Source organism: Stenella coeruleoalba, assembly GCF_951394435.1.
Source record: "Stenella coeruleoalba genome assembly, chromosome: 1".
Lineage (NCBI taxonomy): Eukaryota > Metazoa > Chordata > Mammalia > Artiodactyla > Delphinidae > Stenella > Stenella coeruleoalba.
This window is the reverse complement of record NC_137169.1, coordinates 159,271,905-159,297,452: the sequence shown is the minus strand read 5'-3', so window position 1 is coordinate 159,297,452 and position 25,548 is coordinate 159,271,905. Positions and strand designations below refer to the sequence as shown.

The 25,548-nt window shown below is 49.9% G+C and overlaps 1 protein-coding gene across 11 annotated transcripts in view; it reads right to left on the bottom strand.

The window, feature by feature from the left end:
• PPFIA4 (PTPRF interacting protein alpha 4) overlaps window positions 1–25,548 on the bottom strand; it is a gene marked incomplete at both ends in the record, with an annotated part of 36,822 nt that overhangs the window by 3,327 nt on the left and 7,947 nt on the right. For 2 of the 11 annotated variants that reach the window (XM_079929597.1, XM_079929596.1), the window contains 19 exons: window positions 1,005–1,073; window positions 3,568–3,743; window positions 4,495–4,592; window positions 8,069–8,244; window positions 9,972–9,998; window positions 10,598–10,660; window positions 11,363–11,563; window positions 12,096–12,177; window positions 12,665–12,758; window positions 14,625–14,791; window positions 15,089–15,222; window positions 15,440–15,475; window positions 15,938–16,178; window positions 17,735–17,943; window positions 19,500–19,608; window positions 21,708–21,799; window positions 22,916–23,047; window positions 23,344–23,427; window positions 25,307–25,441. In XM_079929597.1, coding sequence (XP_079785723.1) covers window positions 1,005–1,073; window positions 3,568–3,743; window positions 4,495–4,592; window positions 8,069–8,244; window positions 9,972–9,998; window positions 10,598–10,660; window positions 11,363–11,563; window positions 12,096–12,177; window positions 12,665–12,758; window positions 14,625–14,791; window positions 15,089–15,222; window positions 15,440–15,475; window positions 15,938–16,178; window positions 17,735–17,943; window positions 19,500–19,608; window positions 21,708–21,799; window positions 22,916–23,047; window positions 23,344–23,427; window positions 25,307–25,441 — 2,325 coding nt within the window. Of the gene's footprint in view, window positions 1–1,004; window positions 1,074–3,567; window positions 3,744–4,494; window positions 4,593–8,068; window positions 8,245–9,971; window positions 9,999–10,597; window positions 10,661–11,362; window positions 11,564–12,095; window positions 12,178–12,664; window positions 12,759–14,624; window positions 14,792–15,088; window positions 15,223–15,439; window positions 15,476–15,937; window positions 16,179–17,734; window positions 17,944–19,499; window positions 19,609–21,707; window positions 21,800–22,487; window positions 22,551–22,915; window positions 23,048–23,343; window positions 23,428–25,306; window positions 25,442–25,548 lie in introns of all 11 variants that reach the window. The other 9 variants (XM_079929600.1, XM_079929599.1, XM_079929591.1 and 6 more) reach the window with 8 other exon arrangements.

Here is a 25,548-nt window from a genome sequence, read left to right as displayed (position 1 = left end):
AGAAGAGACTAACTGATAAGCAGATAACACTAATGGTGTCCCACAAGGAGGCCCAGAAGTCTAAACAGAGGCATTGGTAGAGGTAGGGGTGCTGCAGAGAAAATGGGGATCAGAAAGAGTTCTGATTGAAGATGGAGAAGCTAAAAATAAACAGTCTGGGCTCTTTTTTAACTTGTTTGGAACCAAGGCAGCTAAGGCAGACCTGACAGGGAAGGCAGGCAAGGTTAATGGTAAGAAAGGGAGGAGGGAGGAGGGAGGGGAGAGGAGGCCAGGGCTGGGGAGGGGGCTGTGCCCTCAGGAAACACGTATGTTTTAGGAGGAGCATTGTGCTAGGAGCATCAATCTAGCATCCTAATGCTAGATTAGGAGCATCTCTAACAGGAGCATTATGGCTAGAACTTCGGAGTCTTCCAAGACATAGTCCAACCTGAACTCAAGGAGAAGGCCTGATGAAACTCAGTTGGAAGGGACTGTTTCTTCAGTGACCTGGGGCATAAGAGTAAAACTAGAAAGGAAGCTGGGATGATAGAGGCCTGAGCCATGTGTTTAGCTGTGTCAAACTGCACTGAGGGACATGTGAGCAAACCTGTCATTTAATGACCTCAGAATAATGTCTACCTCCAAACAACCACACTATTGGATGGGTGGGAAACTTAGCAGGCTGGAGATATGCTGTGCTCACAGCCCTGAAGAGAGGGGCTCTAAAAGATAAAGAAAAAGGTATGATCCCAAAGAGATGACCTTTGGGGAAAACCTCTGATCCTGTGTGGTTAGGAGGTTTAGGGCACAGAGTTGGAAGAGGCTAGAGGTACCCAGAAGGAGTTTCATAGAGACTTCTCCAGGCCTATTGCTAGGCCTGTCCCTGCCTCCCCAACCCCCTGATATCATGCCCATCCTCTATGACTCTCCTCCCTTAGGCCACCCCACCAGTCATTAGCCCGAGGAAAGCAGAACCCATGAACTCCAACAAACCAACAGTGACCAGTTCACAGCCAGGTACTCACATCATCCAGTTTTCGCTCTGTGCCTAAGGCCAACAGGTTGTTGAACTCTCTCTCCATCACCTGGCGTGCCTGGAGTCCACAGGGTGAAAGGGGGAGAGAAGGGAGGGGCTATAGTTAGTGACCTCTAATGCCATCTTTCACCTGTTTCCTAGGGGGTCCAAGGGCAGAGATGGGGTTTTCAGTGCATTTAACCCATTAGCCCTTGATGCCGCTCCTTTGAGCTAACCTCGGTGTCCTCTGAGAAGTCAAAATGTTAACCTTACAATTTTTTTCATATGGAGCAAATTAGAAAACTATAATTTTTTTAAAAAGTAGGATCATAGAACACGTGGATGGACAGACTTCACCTACTGGGGAAACCCCCCCCCACAGTTTGTCTCTGTAAGGGAATATCATGCCATACTATCTTTCTGGAGGGGTAAATTAAGCATGTAGACCATGGATAATGAAGATTTAACTTATTTAGATTATATAAATGTATTTTATAAAGTTCCACATCAAAAATTAAACTTAGGAAAACTGCTCAGTCATGGATATTGGTGGCCCTTGGGCTGAGTGGGGCATAAAGGCCTTCTCTATAGGCCTCCCAGCAATTTCTCGCTAGGAGATTTGAGAAATGCCAGAAACAAGAAAATTTTCAAAATTACCACCAGATATTCTGAACCATTTTTAATGAAGGATTCCATATTGGGTCAGATCCTACTTCCCCTAATAGCTAAGCTAAATGAACGGGTCAGAATAATAAGAACGGTTAGAGAGCAACAGAGAGTAGCCCTGCTACTCTTTACAGATGTACTGCTGTCCACAAAAACTGGATGTATTTAGAGAGAGGAAATGAGAGAAAAACAAGCCCATTTCTGGGTAGATAATATTAACCATAGAATTCTGTGGGGACAGTCTTTGTTGGTATTGGGAACATAATATTTTTTTAAGTGATCAGAAAGGAGAAGCATAGTTAATTTTCAAGTATCCAGGTGACACTGTTCCTCTGGGTAATGAAAGGTGACTATGACATTTACAAACTTCAGAAACATTTCACAAAGTTGTATGAGTGGGCAAGAAAGCAGCTGATGGGGTTGGAAATGGGCAAGCATAGAAAAATTGCATTGGGATTTCCCTGGTAGCGCAGTTGTTAAGAATCTGCCTGCCAACTCAGGGGACATGGGTTCAATCCCTGGTCCGGGAAGATCTCACATGCCGTGGAGCAACTAAGCCCATGTGCCACAACTACTGAGCCTGCACTCTGGAGCCCACGAGCCACAACTACTGTGCCCGCGTGCCATGCAGCCATATATAAATAAATAAATAAAATTTTACAATGACTCCTTGATTAAAATAAGAAAAATTGCAGCTTGGGGGAAATCTCAGCTCTTCCTAGAGAGCGAGGGGAATCTGTGCTATCCATTCTGACTGGTTGGGATGGGTCATTGCAGAGAGACTGTAGGATGCCCTGGCCCTGTGTGCTGCCATCACCCCTAAAAGGCCAACACTCCACCCAAAATTACAAGACAACTCAGCCCTATCCTCACACAAGCGAAAACTCGTCTGCTCCCAGAATAGCTTGTGCAGCTCTGGTGGCTGAATTTCAAGAGATCTGACAGCTGCAAACAGTCCAGACAAGGGCAGCTAAAATGATCAGGGCATGGAGACAAGTCTATATGAGGAAAGGCTAAAAGAATTAAGACCACTCTGTCTGAAGAAACAAAAGCTTGGACCCAGAGGCAACACAATCAGAGTTTATGAAATCACAGAAGGTGAGAGCTAGTCAAATACAAATACCCGTACTAAATCGTAGACAATTAGGATGCGGCAATTCTCTTCCCCGGGGGAGCCGACTGTGGGTACATTTAGGACAAATAAAATTAGGTAGTACTTTACACAACAGGTAGTAATTCTAGAGTCCATTACCCACAGGAAGTTAAAAAAGCCAAACATATAAATAGGTTCAAGAGAATTTAGGTATATTCTTAGATGACAGCTCCATAATAATTATCAAATGTAATGGAAGGAGATGTCTAATCTTTTGAGCTGTTGACAGGGAGGCAAAGCCCTGGCAAGGAGAAGCTCTGGGCTGTGTTATTTGGTATATTTAACTTTCTAAAGCCTAGGGACCCAGGAACAGATCCCTGGGGCGGGGGGTGGGGGGGGGAACAAAGGGGATATGGGTTCTCTGGTCCTTGTGGGCCCCAGTGCTAGTTTTCTTCTATGAATAGTCAGGTCAGAGAAGCAAGTAGAGGAAAAGTCTCAGCCGTAAAGATGGGGCTGGGAGGAGATGGGGGTGCTCACTGCAGTGTGGGGATTAACACAGTATTCCAGGCCTGTGCTGAACGTGCTCTGTATGTGAAGGGCACTTGTTTCCTAGGGGGGCTTGGTTATGCACAGGGACCACTTGGAGGTTTGAGGACATTTGTGATCCCCTCTAGAACAGGCCTCCAGAAAGCCCTCCCACCAATCCATAAACTTGCGCATATCAGAGGGAGAGAGAGCAAGAGAGTGGAGGAAAGGGAGAGACCAAGATTGAGACTGATGACCAAGATCAGACTGATTGAGACTTACAGCCTACCTGGGTATTCTGCGTGGGTATCTGGAGGACCAGGGCCAACGTGTTGTGGTCGAAGTTCTCGTCCAGGGCCAGCAGAGCACCATGCACACCACTCTCATGCAGGTTTCCTGCATAGTCCCGGAGCCCAATAGACTGGACCCAATGAACCACCTGGTCGTTGGTCCAGACCAGCACATCTGGAGGGCAGGGGAAGAAAAGGAGCAGAAAGAGACAGGTTTGGCCAAGGCCCCTCCAGGGACAGAAATAGAGGTTCCTAGACCCAGAGCCCCAGTCCACCCTGTTCTCTTGGCTCCTAGCCACCCCTACCCCCCTCAACTTTCCACGTCTTCTTTCTGTCCTCCCTGGCACATGGGCTCTTGGAGAACCAGCCCCACACCACTCCATTCTTGCCAGCCTGCAAGACTCAGGGTCAGGCTAATAGGCTTTCTCCCCAGAGCCCCTGTACCAGTCATCTACTGCCCCCAGGCGGGAATGGCCCTCTTCTTATTCTTTCTACCTTCAAGGTCTCTCCTAAGACTTGCCTTTCTTTCCTGTCCAGCCCCACCCAGATCACCAAGTTCCACGAGCACTTTCTCACACCAGTCTGTAGCACTAACCCAAGGGGATCACTGCATTTGTCTCGTTGGTGGCCATCATCTAATGTGTTGGGGAGGGGGATGTTGCAGCTGATTGGGCAGGGGCTATTTTTCCTCCACCAGATGGCAGCATCCTTTGGGCATGGATTGTGTCTCCCTCATCAGACTGGGAGCTCCCTGCTCCCTAAGGGCTGTGTCTTCCCTCTTAGATTTGGAGCTTCCCTGTGGCACAGAATGCCTCTTCTCCCTTCACTCAGCCCAAGGCAGGGATCAGTGAGGCAGGTCCCTGCTCCCCCAAGGCCGCTCCCACCACAACTTTCAGAGGAGGCTCTATTGAGCCTGACAAGCTTACCCTTGATCTCATGCTGGCTTTCTTCCTGCCTCTTCTCCAGCTCCTTCCGGTCATAGTTCAGCCTCTTCAGACACATGATGCCATACTGAAGACTGGTTCTGCAGGCACACAGTCCCCCTGAGCCAGAGCCTCAGTGGGGCCACGTTTCTACCACATCTGCCCCATATCCAGCACCAACCACAGCCCATCAAGACCTATATGCTCCAGCACAAAGAGCATCACAGCCCACTCCTTCTCTTCCTTCCCCCAGGGCTTAGACATAATCCATCACAAGGCCACTTCCCTCTCTCTGCCTACCCCAAGCCCTCCCTCTCAGCCAGGGTGTGGGCCTGCTTGACAAAGGAAAGTTCTTTGAATGATAGCAACATATCCCTCCCTCTCCAGGCACTGGAATGACAAAGAACCCTACAGATATTCTTTTGTGTCCCCATTTCACTCAGAGTCCTTACAATGGCCTACAATGTGATACATGATCTGCCCCTATACTGAGAGCCCTGCTGTTCCTCAAACATGGCAGGAACGCTTGGCCTATGTGCTTTGGGGCCTTTGCAGTGGCTGCTCCTTCTGCCTGGAACACACCCCCTCCCTGCCCCCCCAGTCTGCTACATGGCTTACCCCCTTGTCTCCTTTAAGTTTTTGCTCAAATGTTATATTTTAAATTCAGTAGTTACCTTGTCCACCTGATTTAAAACTGCAACATCACCAGCACCACCAATCCCCCTTACTCTGGTCTAATTTTTTTTTCTACCACCTTTTATCTATTAACATTCTATATATTTATAATTCCTTGTCTGTCTCTCCCAGTTACAATGTAAGCTCCATGAGGGCAAGGAGGTTTGTTTTGTTCACTGATGTATCTCAAACACCTAGGATGGTGCCTGACACATTCCACAAATGTAAACACCATAAATGCTAAACGAATGATGTGAAATAATTCACATAAAGTACTAAAAGTACTTTAAACTGTACCAGGTGCATAGTAAGCACTCAGTAAATAATTACTAAGCCAGGCCACGAATCAAAGAATCCGTAGGTTAGAAGGGACCCCACACACTATCAGTCCAAGCTCCCCACCTAATGCAGGAGTCACCTCTGTAACAGCCTTCTGAGTATTATGAACACCTGTGCCTAAATACCTCTGGTGACAGGGAACTCACTACCTCTTGATGCAGCTCATTCCATCTTGGGCAGCTTTCCCTGTAGTGTTCTTCTTTAAACTTGAACACTACTCTGTCATTCAGCCTCTCTGGGTTTTGTCATCTACAAAGTGGAGGAATAAAATAGGACTCTCCCAATTCCAAATACTTTTGACTCTATCATTGAGGCCATTGCTTTGTGAGATTAAATTATGCTTGATTTCTCCCTACTTCTCTCCCCTCAGTTCTACCCAGGTAGCCCATCTGCCTAGAACAAACCCTTATAGCTCAGAGACACCACTTCTAAGGAATCCTGCTCAAGGCCACTGGTTTAATCCTTGGTCCCCTGAAGGGGGCAGATGCACACATACCTCCTAACTGGAAATGCCTCTAATTTCAATCTCACTTACTATAATTTTCAGTTCAGTTCCTATGACTTTCAAAGCTGTTGCACATCTTAGCAAAAATATAAAGGCCTTAAAGTCAGATCAACCTGGATCTGAATGCCAGCTGTGCCACTTCCCAGTTGAGTGGCACTCAGCATATGTGAGATGGGGGTCATAACTCTCCTGCAGAGTTACTGTGAGTATTAAAGGTGATCCTGTATGAAAGGGCTTAGACCAGCCCCTGAACATCAGAGGCATTCAGTAATGGTACCACTTTTGGGAGGACATTACTAATTATTGTGTGTGCTTTTTCTCCTATCAAAATAGGAGATTCTCATGGAAACCTGCTCAATAGAACACTATGGTCTAAGGAAAAGAGCTCTGAGTTGGGTGTCAAGAAAGAAGGATGCCGGCCCCATTCTGTAACCACTTGGCTGAGTGACCTGGTGACACTCAATCTCTATTGGACTTGTTTTCCCCATCTGTGAACGGAGAGTTTTTAAATAACTCTTTCTCATCGTTAAAAAAGTATGATTTAAAAGAATTTTTAAAGATATAAGAACATGCTTATGAAATATTAAGTGGAAAAAAAGCAGTTATATACCTAATTGAGGTAAGAAATGTGGAAATGTTTTAGAAACTGTGAAGTACCCAAGATTTAGAGCTAAATCTGGAACCGTGTATATAGGCTGAGAGTCTCTCATGGGCAAAGGGTCGGGGAAGGACTTCCATAATGCTGTATAGGGTTGGGCTGCCTGATCCTCTAGCAGCCGAGCCACATCTCAGCTTGGTGGGGAATGGCCCTTCTCTCCCCAGCCCTATCAATCACTGAGGAGGGAACAGGTGCAGCTAGGCCTGGCAGCCTCCCAGATTGACAGAAACAAAAGATTCTCTTTCAGCCCCGGTGGTGAGGGAGGGGTGGTGCTCAGGGCAGACACAGATGGGGGTTCCAGCATAGGTGGCTCTGCAATGTGGTGGCAAGAGAACTGGGTTTCAGTCAGGAGACTTGCATTTTGGTAGCATCCCTGCGTGACCTCGGGCCGTTGCTCCTTCCCATGCCTCAGTTTCCTCACCCATAAAATATGGAGGCTAACTAGATCCCTTCCAAATATAACTTTCTGTTGTTTGTGAGTTGGAGAGACCAAGGGACACCTGCAGAGCCCTAAAAGAACCTTGAAAAGCCACACTCCCAGCTCCACCCTTTGTCACATTAACTACTCAAGATAAAAGACCTGGCTCAAATAGCAGCCTGTGTGATTTGAAGTTGGATGTTAAAAAGGACTTCCTAAAACCTATCAACTCCTGGAACCATTACCGAAAACCTATGTCTTAGGAGGGCTGCCTCCCTAGCTCCAGCTGGTTGTTTCCATGCTGGGATGTGCCCATAGAGCTTTCTCTTTTTCAAGAGAAGCCAGACATCCAGAATTTTGTTTAACATTTCCTAGTGTTTAAATATTGGCAGCTAAGGTCACAGTTTTAAAAATACAATGTAGGCCAAACAAATTACATGTGTGAGCCAAATTCTGCCCTCAGGCTACCAGTTTGTGACCTCCACTGCAGATACTTTTGCACAGAAGACCTTTTCAACAAAGAGGAGGAGAACACTGGATGACTTCCTGTACAAAAGGATGTGTGTTTAAAACTGAGAGGCTCAGATCTGGGATGTTGGCAGGGCAAGCATCCAGAAAGAACTTTCCTCTCATCTTGAAAGGAATTAGACACCTAAAATAGATGCTGGGTTCAGTGTGAGTCTTCTCAGGGTAAATGTAGAGAATTCAGCAAGCTCAATGACAAGAAATAAAATTCATATCTAGGGGGGAAATTTTCCAAGTGAAGCTAAAGAGAAATGACTGTGTCTTAAGGGTTGAAGGTGAGAGGACTAAACCCTCAAACTGCAGGGGAGACAAAGATTTGGCTTTCCCCAAAGGGAGACCTGTTACCACCCAGAACAGGCAAAGAAAGAGATGGAAGCACCTCTATTCCTGGAGACAGACCCCCAGAGTTGGGGGAGACCTGTGTAGGGAGGTGGCCCCGGGTTCCAGCCTGGCTCACCGGTGGAAGCTGTCCACCATCTTCAGGTGGACCCGCAGGTCCTTCTTGGTGAGGTGATCCAGCATGCGAGCGTCCACAAGGCACTCCATGAAGTAGCTGCGGTACTGGGGGAGCCCCAGGCTGGGCAGCCACTGGTTCCCAATCCACTCGTGGTTCATGTCCCCATAGGCCAGGGTCTGGAGAACAAGATGGAGGAGGCTGGGGGCAAAGGCAGCGCAGGCAGGTTGCAGCTAGCAGTTCAAAAAAAATTCAGCTTACTTTCACTGAGGGGCTGGTAGAGGCGGGAGGTGAGGATTTTAAATGGAGCTTTTTAAGATCCTGGAATGATATATTCCCACTCACTTATCAATTATCTACACTAATGAACAGAAGCAGCCACCTAGGCAGCAAGTCATAGGAAATCCTTCCCATCGACTCTGAAATGCATCTGTGGTGCTGTAAGGCAGACTCGCCTTCCTGATTTTCAGTCAGCCTCAAGCCTGCTGAGCCCAGCGGATAGGCTGCATTACAGAGGGCCTGCAGAGTGACAAAGAAAGCCAGTCTCACTTGGGAAACTGGCCTCACACGGTCCACAGGGAGTTACGTTTGGCTAAAGATATAAAAAAATGAAGTAAGGTGAACTGCGCCTGCCAGCGCTCTTCTCTAAGGCTTGGTTGTCTCTCCAGAGATTCTCTAGGTCCTTCGTGTGCCGCCTCCCCACCCCACCATACACTGTGCGCCCCACCGCCCACCCAGTCTGGTTCTGAGAGGCCTGCTCCACTTAGTCGTTGCCTCCTGCCTTGAGGGCAGGGACCTCCTTAACCATCTATCCTTAGAACGAATTTTAATGGTAACCCTCCATCACTCTCTTTCCTTACCCACCTTGATTTTTTTAGAATTGAACATTTTATTTTGTTATCTTTTAAAATAAAACGATTGATACATATAAAACATATGTAGCGTATGTTCATTACTAAGCATAAAAACGAAGTTGACATCCTTGGACACCATCCATGTTATCCACACTGTTGCATCCATCCTTATGCTCTTTTTCCCCATCTTATGCCCTACTGCCCCCCTAGAGGTAACCACCATGCTGAGTTTTCTGTCCATGATGCCCCTGCTTGAAAAAATGTTCTTATAGTCACCAAGGTATATTTCTCTAAATAATATGTTTAAATTTGCTTGTTTTTGAGTTTTAATAGAAAATCTTTGGGGACTTACACTTTTCACTTTACACTATATGTCTGAGTCATCCATTCCCTTTGCTAAATAGTGTTTTACTGTGAGAACATACTGTAACTGATCTGTCCAGTCTCCTGTTGATGGGGTTGCCCAACAAGTGTGAACAGTGCAACGTGCTTCATTTTTATTCATGGCACTTACATCTATCTGATATATTATCCATTTATTTGTTTGTTTACTGTCTGTTTCTCCCCTAGAATATAAGCCCCATGAGGACTAAGTTTGCTCACTTCTGTATCCAGAGGGCATAGAAAGGCCTAACACCTAGTAGCTGCTCAATAAATCCTTGCTCACCAAGTGAATGAATGAAAGCCCTTTGCTCAGCTCACCAGGGGTACCCCTGAGAGGGACAGGAAGAGGAAGAGGATTCATACTAATCTAAGTCTCATTACTCCTGGAAAGAGGGTCGAACTGAGGGGAAGAGGCAGGCATGCTGGGGGCACAGCCCTCCAAGGCCCCTCACCTGCCATGGTGAAAAGCCAGAAGTAGCTAAAGGGGAATGAGGAAGGATGGAGGTGGGTGGCTTCAGCGGAGGAGAGAACCTGTGCCCAGGACTCTTTGTGTGAAGAGGGACCTAAAAGACTGGGGCTCAGAGAGTCCTGCAGGGGAGCGAACCTGCTGGGAGAACACTACCCCAAACTGCTGAGAGTTGGTTCTGGACAAGAGGAGGGGGTCTTACCTGAGCCCAGCTGCCCTCCTCACTGTCCTAGGAATGAGTGCAGCATGTCAGGGGAAACAGGCAAAGTCAAGAAACCTAGCAGCCTCCACCCAAGGTCCCATCAAGAAGGAGGAGCAGACACCCCAGTAGCTGAATGGGTGACTAGGGAAAGCTTGTTGGGAAGGTTAAGAGAGCACAGAAGGCTGGTGCACGCGCCTGTGTTTGCAGTGAGAGGGGATCAAATGTGTGTGTGGCAGAAACACAGTCTGGCGAGGTGCCAGGTCCTCCCAACCCTCTCTGTTCCTCCACCAAGGTTCAAGCACAAGGGTTAAGGACTCTGTGGCTTCATGACAATAGCAGGGCAAAACGCTCCCAAGCCCTGCTCTTCTTCACTGGAGTATACCAGTAGCCCAGGGTGAACTTGTGACCCCCTGGAATAGACCACCCCCCCACACACACAAACTGTTTCCATTCTCACTTCTTTCCCACCCACCCACAACCCTGAGAACAGAACTCCATCACACATCAGGGATACCAATCTCGTATTAGATCAGCTACAAGCCCCTTTGACTTCCCACAACCTTTCCCTCATCCTCATGCAAGTCATCAGCCCTAACCCCAGGCCCAGGGCCCAGGGCCAGACTCACTGTTTTAGTGGATGTTGCCAGAGTTTCCATCTCTTCATGGGTGACCCAGACATTCCCAGAAGACTGTAAGCAGAGAGGAGACCTAGCTGGTCCTGCGTGTGAGCTCCTAGGCTCCCCATCAGGCTGGGAGCCCTAAGGACAAGACATAGCTCCCTTCCCCTGAGTCCTCCCACAGGCCCAGCCCAGAATTCTGCACATCGTCTAGCTCTGAGCAACTCTCTTTTATTACCGTATCTGCACTGCTTAGCACAGTGCCTGGCACATAGAAGTACCCAACAAATGTTTCCTGAATGAATATGAATAAATGGTGTGAATCTGGAATAAGGGCTGACCCCAATCACAGAGATGGACTACAGTGAAAGATTTTACCCTGGGGGTCCATGGAGAGGTTTACATTCTTGTGGAGAGCTTAGAGGACCAGAATTTACAAATGCCCTACTCCCTCTGCTACCCCAATCTGGCAAAAACACAGAACCCAGAAGTCCTGTCTTTGGAAACTCTGCCCAAAGATCTAAAGTTACCGGCATGGTAGGTATGGGAAGATGGAGCTCATGAGTGGTACGTGGGAAGCAGGGAACTAGGCCTGCTGGGATTCTGCTAGCAACAGTGTTACCTCCTCTTGGAGACCCGGTGGAACCCTTTGTGGGGATGGGAAGTAAGGGGCAGGACTCAAATGCTACCATCTTCCCAATGACCAATATGAAACTTTGTAAACACTATTTTGGGGCTTCTGAAAATGTCCTGGGTGAAGGAGAGGCCACTCACAGTCCTGGAGGTGGGCGGGGCAGAGGGGCTGGTCAGCGACACCATCTCCTGGATAGCCAGCCGGAGCTTGAGCCGGTGCAGGGCATTGCTGATGCCAATTTCCCGCTGGATCTCTGTGTCCGAGAGGGCTGACATGATGGCCCCACTCTTGACGTTGGCCCGGCAGGCTGCCACATACCAAGCAGGCATCCCCACCCAGAGCTGCAGATATGGGGCACAGAGGGTAAATTCAGCCCCTTTCCCGAGATCTGGGCTCCACTGCAAAAGTCTGGCAATACTGAGAGGCAAGGGCCAGGCCTCATCCATGGCCTCAGAACAGCAAATGAAGAGCAGAGGAATTTAGAAATGTGGAGATGACCATCATCAAATGCCTCTTTTTCCCATTTTACAGATGAAAAATCTGAGGCCTGGGAAGGTGAAGGGACTTTACCAACATTGCATGGGTGATTAGCTCCTGGGGGCACCTATAGGAAGAATGAAACCACCTGTGAAAGTCTTAATGGGTCAGTGAAGATTAATTGCCCTTATCCAGACCTAGCTACTTGAGAGGCATGAGTATATAGCATCGATTCTGGCTAAGTGCTAGGTATGGCACTGTGCACTTGGCACGGGAGAAACATGCTGGGAAAATTCTAGAAATACCACCCCTTTGCCCAAGGAGTCCTTGTCCCAGTCCACACATCCTTCCCACCAGACCCCTGAGTAGACTTAGACTCCCTTTGCCCAGGTTTACCTCTAGCCAGGAGACCACAGTAGGGCCGTCCCACTGGGCAAAGGGCATTCCTTTTCTGCGGGCATCTTCAAGCAGCTGGTGTCTTTCAGGAAGAGGAACAACAGACTCACTAGTCCTTCCTTCTTTCTCAAACAAGCTTACTCCCAGGGACCATGGGCTGTGCCAAGAGTTGGACTCCCACTACCCCTTCTCCCCACCATTGGACTGCCACCCCTGCTCTATTCCTGAAGCAGTGTGACACCAAGACATGAAGCAGCAACACCTCTCCATTCCCAGAGGTGAGGGCTCTCGCTTTGTTTGCACATGGCCTGAAACACATTCTACTCTGCTCTGCCAGAGATCCCCAGATGCTGGGTCACTCTCCCACAGCACCCTTGTCTCCTTCTCACTCAGGTCATCCTAAGAACAACCTCCCAAACCCTGCTGTGCCCACTTAGACCAGACCAACTCAGTCCAGAAAGGGCCTTGCTGGGCTCTGGCTGCCTGAGCTCAGTCCCATGGCAGTCCAGGGAAAAGAGTGTGTGAGGGGTTGGACCCCACCCTGGCAGAGACTGGTCAGTGGCTCTTACTTCTTCTTCAGCCGCCGGTCCTTTTCTGCCTGGGTCCCCAGCTTGGTAGGTACCATGGGCTCCTGCAGACCGAGCTCAGAGTCTATTAGCAGAACTAGAAGGGAAGAGATGGCATATCAGCGAGGCCCTCTCTGCTTCTCCTCCCTTGGCCTGGGCCAGGACCGGGGAGCAGACCAGCAAGACCTCAACATGTGACAACCCGAGGGTCTGATGGGACAACCCATTATTCCTGGAGCCTCCACATGACATCCCTACAACCAGGCAGTCCCACAGTGGCATCGAGTGGGTCACCCCAAGCCCAGAGAGCCTTCCCCTGGGAGCCTCAGCCCTGGAGGTGTTTTTCAGCCAGACGGATGGAAGTCGTTCCACCCTAACGGCAGCAGAATCCTAGACAGAACTTGTCCCTCCTCCAAACCAAGGGAAAAAGGAAACCCAGAGAGCCAGAGTGGGCTTCGAGGCTCAGACAGAATTATCCTGACCTGGGTTGAGGGTGGGGAAAGAGGCACGTTCAGAGATGTGTGTCTGGGCCTCTTTCTCAGGGCCACTCACTTGCACAAATCTCAAAAGGGAACATGCATAGCTCTGTCCTCTTCTGTTAAGGATCTCCTGAACTGATGCTAGAGTTCATGGCAGGGGCAGCATTTTACAATTCATTTAAGCCCTGGTCACTCCTCACAAGTGCACAGAGGACCGAGGGTGTTGGTAATCCAGAAGCCAATCTGGGATGCTGTCTTAGGTTTAGGTGCCAATGTGGTGTGGGGAACATAGGAAATCATAAGGCTTCAACACGAGATCCCTCGTCCACTGACCAGACCTTCTCAGTCCTGCCCCCTCCCATGTGTGGCTGGCTCCACAATATATTTTGCAAGGCCCTTATGAGCTGGCCCCAGCCTAGGGTCTAAACTCACCTCTTCTGCTCCCCCCACCCTCTTCCCTCCCCACTCTGAATAGACTCAACTGCTTACAAAACTCTCACACCCATGAATCTTTGCCTTTCTCAGACCCCCCCTACCCCCCGCCTCTTCCCCCCCCGCCACACACACACACCTCTTCTTGGCTTGGCTAATTCCCACTTAGCCTTCAAGCTTCTGCCCAGGTGTTGCCAGCAGAGAAAGCTTCTCCTGTCGCCCCCACCACTCCATGGCTGACCTCTGAGTTCCAGAAGCACCCAGAGCCTATTGCTATCTTAATATTGTTTTAGAATCATCTCTTTATTTTTTCCTTTTCATTAGAAACTGAGCTCCTTGAAGGAATGCACTATTGCTCCGATACCTAATACTAAGCCTTGTTTACAGTAGTTACTCAATACGTGTCTATTGAACAAATAACTGAATAGATGAGGGAAAGAGAAGAAGGAAGGGAGGGAAAGGAAGAAAGGAAAGAAGGAATAGGGGAAGGGAGAGGAAGACAGCTAACGTTCATTGTGTACCTACCACACACCAAGCACACACTGGAACTTTATATCGTCATAGAGGTGGTAATAATGCTACCCTTGCCCAAGCACTTACTTGACTATAATGTCTACAAAGTCATGATTAGGCATTGTGATATTTTGAGTCCTGAAGGCAAGATATACTAGGAATTAAGAACTGACTCTCTTAGAGAAAGAACTAAGAAATTTCTCCTGAAGGTCCTGAGCACAGTACCTCAGAAAACCTCCAGATTGGAAGAAACCTCAGAGGTCCAACCTCACACTGAATACAGGAACCCCTTCTACAGCATATCAAATAAACAGCCTGACACTGATGCCTGACACTTCTCGTGGCAGGAGCTACCACCTCATGAGGTAGCCCTTCCCGCTGTGAAATAGCTCTAACAGAAAACTTCTTCTCCGGAGCTGAATCTCTGTGTCTGTGGCTTCTGCCCACTGGTCCCTGGGAGGCAGGCAGAGAAGACTGGATCCAAGGATACCCTACTGCTTCTGCCCTCTACTCGCACCCATTTACTAGGAGACAGAGACCATGGCCCGTGGCTCCGTCCTGGCTCAGCTGGATCAGCCTGCCTTTCTCCTTCTTCCCAAACAGGCGGCCGATGGATGATTTGATGCCCTTGCGCTTGGTGCCCTTGTGCAAGGAGTCCTGGCTGCTGTTGCTGCTGCTGGGGTTGCTGCCTGGATCCTCCAAAGCACTACAGGATGACAGCCAGGAGCGGGTGGAATGAGAAGAAACATACTTAAATTACAGCATGAGAGATGGAAGTTAGACTTCAGGAAGAACTTACAGTAAGTGTCAGAGTTGGGAGGGTTAAGGGGGTATGATCAGAGCATGTGACCAAAGGAGACATGGAACTGTCCTTCCCCGATGGTGTGACAAGTGAGATGTTCAGACACCTGGGACAAGTGAGATGCAGCCTGTTCAGAGGCAGAGAGAGGGACGAGATAATCTTGGGAATGGAGAGGCTCGATATGGGGTCTGCTCCATTTACCTCTTGCCTTCTTCCTGGCTCAGGGCTGGGTGGCCAAGCTTCTCTAGCTGCAGCGTCCTGGGTGAGGAAGGAGGAGAAGTCTCACATTTTATGGTGGCTTTATCCTCTCGGTTCTCTTCCCGAGACACTGGTGACTGAACAGACAGTGAAGCCGTCAGGGGATAGAGGGAGCGATCTGGGGCCTGCCTACCCAGCCCAGACAGGCAGAGGAGCATGGAGAAAAGCAGAGGGGAGGCCCTAGGGGCCTCTCAGAGTTCAGACTCAGATTCAAGGGCCCAGTGGGGAGAAGCCAAAAGGGAAAGGCCTGGGAGAATTAACCTATTAGTACCTGCGTCATCATGCAGCACTCACCAGCAGCTTCCTCCTATGCTTTCTTAAGTCACTGGGCTGGAAGAGAGAGTGAAGGGTGAGCTTGGACTCACCCTTTGGTTGCTTGAAAGTCTACCCCAAGGGGAGCCCAGTGGTCTTAGGATGAGAAGATAGGATTCAGTGCCTCACACAGGCCTGAAGAGAATATCACAGCAAAACAAAACAAAGCAACAACAACAACAACAAAAAACTGGCTTGAAAAAATAAATCAGGGCTACCTCTGGAAGAGAGAAAGAGGTATGGGCATTGGGTGAGTTTCTTAAGCATTACCCAAGGGAGAGGGTAAGGAAGATACTACATAGCCCTTTCCAGACCCAGAAGCACATGCTGGTGACCTGGTATGCCAGGGTCTGCACACATCATGAGAAGAAGATGCTGGGGCCCAAATGAGAGAGAGTGAGCCCTGCTGTGCCTTCTCAACTCCCCTCGGCCAAGCCCAGTGATGACAAGGTTGTTCATCAACTGCCCCAAGACTCTCACCAAGGTCATGACCCCCATTCGGTCCAGGTCCTGGGTAGCACTGCGGGAAGTAAGCTTAGGTGTGGAGCGGCCGCTGAACAGAGGGGATGCGCTGGCCAGGGACAGGGCAGTCAGAGAGGTGGGGATGGAACCACGTTTGCGCAGCTGGGTCAGATTTAGGGCCTCCATGCTGCCACTAGTCACTCGTGTCTCAATCTCCTCAGCACGGAGCTCTGTGGACTCCTTCTCTTCCTGGATCATCCTGGGAGGCAGGCAAAACCAGATCTCATGATTAGCCCCAGAGAGGACGAGCAGGAGGCAGATGTGGGCACTGCCTGCAGTCACCACCCAGTGACCCCAGGTAGAAGGCAAGGCCAGGTGTGCCCCATTGTTTTCGGCATTGCAGGGACATACAAGGCCCTGTGGGCAGAGTTGGTTCTATCCCACTGCAGCTTAGACAATTTTCTCTCTTTCTTGTTAACTGGCCTAATGTAACAAAACTCCCTAATTTAACAAAAGCAGTTGCTGGGAAAGAAGGCAATTTAGTCAGTGGAATATAAACCTTCATGGAAGTCAGAATTCTTGACCTACCACTATCTATAGGGCCTCGGTTTCCCAATATACCCAATGTCAGGAATGGTCTAGGCCAGTATTTCTCAAACACAGGACCTTTAATTGATACTGATCCCTGATGGAGCCTTTCCTGTTCCAGGGAAAAATTAGAATAATAGTGATAATGTTATGTGTATGAAGGGGGCACTCAGAGAGGAATGTGTGTGTGCACACTCACACACACACACACACTCTCTCTCTCTCTCTCTCTCTCTCTCTCTCTCTCACACACACACACACACACACACACACACACACACAACTAATGTAAACATGCCAACTATCCTTTAGGAACAGGACCTATCTTTATTCTCAGAGCATGTCTTTCCAACTTTAGGGATGTTAAAATATCCTTTCTTTTGTAGAATGGTTGTGATAGGAAATGGTAATTATCTTTAATGTTTCATTCTGCAGAATGAAAGTTGGCAGTCCTGTGTTAGTACCCTTCTCTTTGTGTGTGTGTGTGTGTGTGTGTGTGTGTGTGTGTGTGTGTGTGTGCGTCCAGTGTTTTCTTCTTAGCTGGTCTGTGAAATCCAAAAGTGTGGGAACCATTGAACCAGATGACCCCTACAGCCCTGTAAAGCTCTGACATTCTCTGGTTTGGATTTTCTCTTGCTGTTTGTCACAAACATTAATAAACTCTCTACAAAGGCAGGGTGAAGTGCAGGTCTTCATAACATTCCCTGCCAATGGTTTCTGTTTGATGCCTCATTAGAGACCAGAGGCATGACACAGTGCACTGAGTTTAGACCCGAGTTTGAATCCTGGCTCTGCCACTTACTGCATCGCTTTGGGCAAATCACTTAATCTCTCTGGTTTGTTTCCTTGTCTATAAAATGGAGATAATGCTGTCTCCTCCAGTGACTGTGATTAGACTGACCAAAGCTCTCACCCTGAGTTGGCCTCAGTATGTGGGAACTACACTCATAATGGTTATGTTTAGCTTCAGGAGCTTCAGGAACACAGTCTCCATAGACCTGGGAGAGAAAATGAAGCCTAAGAAGTCAATCTGAGGTCCTACCCCTCTCTGTCCAGCACTGGGCCAGAACCTTGCCTGATGCTCCACACAGGGTCCCTAAACTGTGGCACTCTAAGGTCCAGCTGTAAGAGACAAGCAAACACATGTAGAATCTCTCCTGCAGTGACCAAACACAAAGAGCCTCTGTCCTTCAAGGAACCTCCCAGGCCCTCCACCCCTGCCCTAACCTGATCTCCTCGTTGATAGCATCCAGCTGCTCCTGCAGCATCATGGCCAGGGTCTGGGCGTCTGAGTGGCTGCTGGGGGAGACAACGTCCACGGAGCCCACCAGACCCCCTGGCTCATCCTCATCCACATCAGAGATCTCAGGGTCACTGTCAAAGGCAGGGGTGGCTGTGGGGACCAGCACCCCAGGCAGTGGAGATGGCTCCCAGTCCTTAGCAGAGAAGGAGGGTAGAGGAGTAGTAATAAGACACACCAGATGACTAAGGAGCAGGACCCTCCCAACCTATACCAGCAGCATTGGCATCTCCTAGGAGCTTGTTAGATAAGCTAAATCTCTGGCCCCATCCCAGACCTACTAATTCAGAATCTGCATTTTAACAAAATCCCGGGTAACTTACTTGTATGTTAAAGTCTAAGAAATACTACGCAAACTCAAGGAGCCAGATAGCAGAATGGTTAGGAACAGATTCCAGAGACTGCCTTGCTTTGAATCCTGGCTCCACCCAATACAAGCTACAAGAGAGTTGTTTCACCTCTCTGTGCCTCAGTTTCTTCATCTGTAAAGTGGGAATGGTAATAGTACCTACTTCATAGGTAGCTCTGAGGATTAAATTAGGAAATGCATGTAAGGCACTTAGCACAGGGTCTGGCACCAAGTCAGCATTATGTAAAGGCACTCTGTTTCTACTCACACAAAAGGTGACTAGATATAGGGAACGAGAAAAAGCCAAGCAGGCATGACTGTCTTGTGTCTCAGAGTTTCAGCACATTACAGGACCCTCCGATCAACCCTCAGAGGAGGTAGCTTCTCAGAAATCATTCTACAAACCCCTTCGGTAGACAAAGGTCCAGAAGCAGAAAGAGCACAGAACTGGGCTGGGAGTGTGAGAAGAGCAGCGGAAGAAAAGGAAAGAGGTAATCTCTAACCCCATCCTGTATGACCCAGACCCCCAAGATCCCCTTAGGGCTCTTTTCCCACTCCTGCAGCCTTTAGACTGAGGTCCTGGGTAGCTGCTGTGCTCTTATAAACAGAGGAAAGGGAGAGAGGGGAGAGAGAAAAGAGATGACTTCCGACTTCAACTCCCCCCTCACACTAGGGGTTTCCTAATGGCAGAGATGAATCTTCCGCCATCAGACTAGGAGTTCCCTCCTTCTCCACCTATATCTTCTAGTGCCCTAGAGCATGTAGAGGATCTGGGCTCGAGACAGAGCACGGTTAACAATTATGGGGCTAGGAAGGAATCAGACTTCCCCAAAAGATCGAAGTCAGTCCTTTTCTGCCCCTAATCTTTCCTGTTCCCTCTAAATCTCCCTAGGCAGACTCCACATGAGCTACATGCTTCTCAGAAAACTTCAGGTGCCGTCCCATGGCCAGTTAACCTGTCATCCTCTCTCACCTACCCATAAACCACAGCTTTTGTTCCAGAAAGCTTGCCAATTCCATCTTGCCCCTGCAACCCCCAGCCCAACCACTAGAAATACGTGCCTGCACACCCAGGTACACATGCACAGGCTTCAGTGGGGCCTCAGGGACTAGCTGACCACCCACCAGCCTCTACCTCTTGCCCACCAGGAGGTCGAGGCGAGACACAGCTGTTGCAGTGATGGCCCCAACCCCAAGGCTGCAGCTGTCGTTGACACGGGGGAGGGTAGGGGGAGGATTTGCATCACACCAGCCGTCTGTGAAACTGGAGCAAGGCGCGTGGCTGAACTGACCCCAAACTCCCCAGGGTAGACCCATCCACACTCACCCCTCCACCCCCTCACCTTGGCAGACTCTTCCCGCAGTGCTGAGTAGGAACGATGCAGACCTTGAGGTGCGTGGGCGGTTGCGCTCAGGGAGAACCGCACATCTGCTGCACTGCCTATGTGCGCCCTTGAGTGGCGGATGGGGGAGAGAAGACGAGCCCTGAGGACTGACAGCCCCAGGTTACACCCACTGGGCCCAAAGAGTTAAGGGATCTTCAGCTGGGAAAAGAGAAGTCTTAGCAGGACATGAGCTTCTGTTAATGCCTTAAGGGCTGCCACGTAAGCAAGAGATTAGGTTTATTCTCTGGTGCTCCAGGGATCAGTATGATCCAGGGGAGAAAGTTCTAGGGAGGCAGCTTTTCACTTAACACAAGAGGCACCTTCAAATAGCAAGAGCTGGCTTATGATGCAACTGGTAGCTTTAAAAAAGCTGCACTCCCCTCAGAGAGGTATTCAGGTGGAGACCCTCTGGCCACCTGACAAGAATGTGTGGGAGGGATCATGGCACCAAGAGAAGTTGGAAGGAATGAGCTCTAAAAGTCCTTTGAATTCTGAGCGTCTTTGTTTCTTGGTCTTCTCCCTAGCAACTACCTCTGGTCTTCCTCTGGACTAAATCCCTGGCCAAAATTCAAGCCAGGCATACTCCCTGTCCCCAGGAAGCTTCAGGAGGCCCTGACACTGTATCAGAGACATGGGCTAGAGAAAGCATTTTGACTGCCCCAAGGGTCTATCCCAACCCTGAAATTTTAGGATCACAGTAATGATCCTCTGGAATATCTGGAGCCTCCCCTACTGACATCTCTTCCCTATGCCTTCCCAGTTTAGAACTTGAGGGAGCCCAGAGCAAAGGGACAGGGTGAGCCTACAACAGGTTACACAAGCTATCTGGAGGGATGGGGGAGTTTCTGCCTATTCCCCCCTTTTCCCTGCAACTCAGTCCCAATTCCATGATGGGGCCAGTGCTTCTACAGTCAAAGCCAAGAACTCCCAACCACTAAGGAAAGCAAGCAGTGCTAAATAGCTTGGTGTGCTCTGGGCTGTGCCTTCTTAGTTGGCCTAGGGGGTTGGTCTCTTCTGAGCAACCTATAGGAAGGGAGAAGTAGGAGGAATTCCAACTACCATTTTCTGTCTCTATTCCCTGCTTCTCTCCACACTCCTATACAAATATTCCTAACAAACTTGAAATTGATACCCAAGTCTCTAACACCCCAGAAACCCACAGGCTTCTCTTCTTCACGTTCAACATCTCTTTCCCTAATTTAAGCCCTACCCCTCTGCACATATACATGTACAATTTTCCTTTAACCTCTCTTCAAAGAAGCTGATCCCTATTTCCCTGATATAACGAGAGCATGACCATAGGGAACCTTATGTGTTCTGATCTAAGAGACTTTGGTTTGGACAGAAAATATCCAGGAGCCATGAACCTTGAGTGGCATCATCCACTTCAGTCTCCTCGATCGTCAGCCTGCCTCTCTGGGCAAAGAACTGAGCGCAGGTTTGAGGTCTGAGTTCACTGCCAAATGCTTCACAAAATATGAAGAAAAATCCAGAAGTTCCCTAAAACACGGGCCTAATTTAAGCATTAGGTTCAGAGCCGTAAATAAGGTGTCTCAAAGTAACTAGAGTGGGACTTCCCTGGTGGTGCAGTGGTTGAGAGTCCGCCTGCCGATGCAGGGGACATGGGTTCGTGCCCCGGTCCGGGAGGATCCCACATGCCGCGGAGCGGCTGGGCCCGTGAGCCATGGCCGCTGAGCCTGCATGTCCGGAGCCTGTGCTCCCCAACGGGAGAGGCCACAACAGTGAGAGGCCCACGTAATGCAAAAAAAAAAAAAAAAAAAAGTAACTAGAGTGAACCAGATACTCCCTGTGAGCAGGCCCTGTGGGACGTAGGTGAGCATGTAACTCAGCAGACCCCTCTCAAGGGCGTGCCCTCTGTCGAGGAAGCAGGAATCATGCCCTGTGTCTCATGGCAGTGGCGAAGGATCATCCTGTGCTTTAGTTGCCTCTCAGCATCCCTCAGAGGACAGGTGCTCCCTTCTAAACTGCCCAAGTGAGCTGGGTGACTTTACAAAGTTCTCTAAGCCTCAGTGTCCCACCCTGAATGTGAGCAGGACCCTGAGATCCTGGGCAGTGTTTTGGTGGGAGGAAGTCTCCTCCCCCAGGGCCCATCTAGGTCTGTCCAGGACTCCATCACAGCACACTAAGCCTCCTGAGCTCCAGTACCTGGAGTGGATGCCATCCACAAATGGCCCTCCTCGACCCTTCAGCTGGTCCACCTCTTGGCGCAGCTTCTCAATCTCTTCAGACAGGCGGCCCTGTGCCAGGCAGAGCCATGGTGGGGGTAGGGGCGAGGGAGGGGAAGAGCGAGGAGAGAAGGACCAAGAGAACAGCAGAGATGGGGAGAAGCAGAAGAAAGCACTGCAAAGTCCAAAGCCAGGGACCCAAGGCCAAGCCCACAGATGACACCAAAAGAGAAGAGGTCCAACTGGAGAGTGAGTAGAAGGGTTGGCAGGGGCAGGGCCAGAAGGAAGGTCTGTCTGGAAGGACTCTACCAGAACAGGCCTGCTGAGCCCTCACTAACAAGCAAATGCATGACAAATAAGGCTGGGCAGCAGAGGGGCCCTCAGTGAACTCCCAGACCTCACAGACATTGCTAGCATAGGGATAGTGGCTAATCTGCCCCAAATCACCAGAAAGCAAGAGCTTCACCAGGTTTGCGGCCCCACCAAATCCTTCTGTCGAGTCCTTCACAGCGTCCTGCCTCTCTGCTACCCACTCTCTGCCCTATGCTTACGGCTAAGTTTCTTCTTTACAGGTGGGTGGGTGATGCATCTACTACGATAGGCTTTAGGGAGGATTAGTGAAATAATGTGTGTACATGGACTAACAAACTGGCTAGCACAGTGCTGGGTTTTAGGGCAGCTGCTTGAAACACAGGCGTGTTCCTTCCTCACAGCAAGCTCAGCCCTCCCGGGCTGGCAGGGCTGGCCAGCAGCTGGGTACCTTGTCATGCTGCCGCTCTTCAATCTGCCGCTGGGAGCTCTCCAGCTCTTGGATCAGTGTGTTCTGGGGGAGAACAGCTGTGAGCCAAGATGCCCCCCTTCCCCTCCACCCCGGCTCCTCTACTCCGGCTCAGGCCTTCCCCTTCCAGCAAGATCTGCCTTCCGGTCTGCTCTCCCAGCCCTACCTCTCCTTGCCAGACCGCCCCACCCCCAGCCCAGGCTGCTCCTCTTCAGCCTAACTCCACTCCACAGCCCTCCGCACTCCCCGCCTCGCCCAGCCCCCCAGCCCCGCCCGCTCCCGACTAAGCTCTCACATCCCAACCATTCCTGCTCGCCCGGCTCCACCCACACCTTTACCCACCCCGCCCCTTTCCGCCAGCGCCGTCCTTCCGGGCAGCACTGCCCATCCAGGCCCGCCACCCACAGCACCTTCTCCTCCAGGGCCGCCATGCGCTCCTTGAGGTGGAGCTGCAGGCGCTCATTCGACTCGCTAAGCAGTCGGTCCACGGTGTCTGACAGTCGCTTGCCGTGGTCCTCGTTCATCTTCTCCCGCTGGCGCACCTGCATAACCAGACCACCTTGCACCAAGCCACCCCAGGGCCATCTCACTGCAATCCCAGGGAGCCACTCATTCCTGCTGTGGTTCCAGCCCACTCACCTGTCCCCTTCTTATCCTCCGGGGGCCCCTGTCTGCAGCTTTCCTGACCACCTCCTCCCACCCCTCTGTGGCTCTGTCTCTGTCCCTAGCCAGGTCCTTCCCTAGCTCTCACTCTTCCTCCTTTCCCTACCCACAGACCATCCTGGGATGCCGCCCTGGGGTTGAGAGGAGGCTCGAGAGTCTGGCCCGGTAAGCTCACCCTTGCCAGCTCTTGGTTCTTTTCCTGCAGCTGTCCCTCCAGCTGCCGCAGGTGCTCCTCAGTGCTGCCATGCCGCTCTTCAGCCTGGAGGGAGGAATGGATCAGTGCAGCCCGAAGATCATCTGCCTTCCTGCTCAGACCTTGTATCCCATGCACCCAGGTGCCAGAGCGGCCCTTGGGAATCAGGGCCTCAGGGACCAAGGAAGCCAAGCTCTCCACTTACCATCCTGGAGCATAATTGCCACCACCGTTGCCTTTCTTCCCAAGTACCCCAACCCTGCCGCTTTCCCCCCCCCCGCCCCATACCCTCTCCTTCCTGCTCAGGGCTATAGCCTTGAAACATCCCAGAGCTGGCAGCTCAAGAGGCTAAATTCTCCCTATGCTTCCAGAAAGAAACCCCACTTGAAAGTATGAGCGACCATAAATCTCTATGCCTCCAGATAGATGGAACTGCCCTTAAGAGCATGGACTCAAACCAGACTGGTTCAAATCCTGGCTCCCTCCCTTCCCAGCTGTGTGACCTTGGGCAAGTTACTGACCTCTATTGAGCCTTTATCTCCTCAGTTGTAATAACAGCACCTATGCCCATGGGAAGGACTAAAGGAGATAATCCATGGCAAACACTTAGGACACAATGAGCACTCAACAAATGGTAGCCATGGTGATTACCTTTGTTATTAAAGCAGCCTGGGTGGAGTGGTCTCCCCTTCGTTCATGCATCTTCAGAGATGGAGACCCCACTGCCTCTTCTGACAAGGTATTCCAGACTATCACACATCTTGCAGTCAGGAAATCCCTCCTTAAGGCCCTTCTACTATGACTCCCTTGAACATATTAATCACTTCAGTCCATCCCTTCTTGTCAGTTTTGAGAGTTACTAAAACTGACTGCTCAGCATCCCACACATAATGTCTTCTGCTGCACTTTAAACTCTGCCCTTCATTCCTAGGGGCCTGAAAGGCCTTAGAGACGACCAAATTCAACCCCATCATTATAGAGATGATGACATCATCACAGAGATAATGACACAGACGCCCAATTAGGGAGGGAGTGACTTTTCCCAGGTCACAGAGCAAGTCAGTGGCAGAAGCAAACGTGGTCCTGGGTCTACCGAGGTACAGCCAGGCTGCAGGTTCCATCCCCAGAGCCCCCAAGCTGCCACACTGGCACAATGGCCAGCCTCTATCCTCCAGAGGCTCTGGGGTCTGATGCTTATTAAATATTGGTTTTCTTCTCTCCATTGCTTGGGTGGGTAGCTATGGTGATCCCACATGAGGCACCCCTGAAAGCCTCCGACCCGCTGTAAACACTCCTAAATTCTCTTGATTAAGCCACCACATGTAGATGTCCATGCATTTACATAGCTCTTCCAGACCTAGGATGTTTTCAGCCTGCATACCTCCATAAAGTTAGCTATCCATTGGGTAAAATTATATTCCCTTTTATTTGTCCAAAAGCTGAAGCCTTCAAACAGCTAGGGATGGTCCCTAGATCTAGAATGCTTCAATTTGACAAAAAAAAAAAAAAGATATGCTCAGCCTAAACTCCCACCCCATTCAGAGATGTATAAACTTTGATCATATTTCCTCTCAGATTTCACCTTTCCAGAAATGAAAGTCCTATTTTTTCCACTTCAGACCCCCCCCCCAAAGGAAGTATTAACTACAATGGTGTAAATGATAATAAAAATATTTTGCATCAGCACAGTTTCTTCTACTTATTAAAGTACTCTTACATCCCTTCTTATGGGACTGTCACATCCCTGTGGGGTGATGAGGGCAGGGATTACTCTTCCATGTGACAGACACAACAACAAAGTGTGTTTCCTGGAGTCATGCAATGAGAAGCAGTTTCCTGGCCCCCAGCCCAACGTGCCTCCCACTCTCTCCATTCACTGCCTGGCTACATAAGAGCTCAGGAAGCAGGGAACAGAGGAAGATTCCCAGGCCCTTGGCCCGCTTGCCTTGGTGAGGGCTGCAATTCTCTGGGCCAGCTCAGCCTCCACCTCTGGCAGCGTCTCAGCCTTGCGCATCGTCTGCTGCAGTTTCTGCTCTGCTACCTCCAGTAGCTCCTGCAGATGCTGGGCTTTCTCCTCACACTAGCAAAGTAGGGGGTGGGGAGAAGAGTCAAGAGGGAGTACTGAAGCTTCCCCCACCCCCTGGCCCATCCTCAGTAGAGAGCAAGTGATAGGTCAGAAGCCGCAGG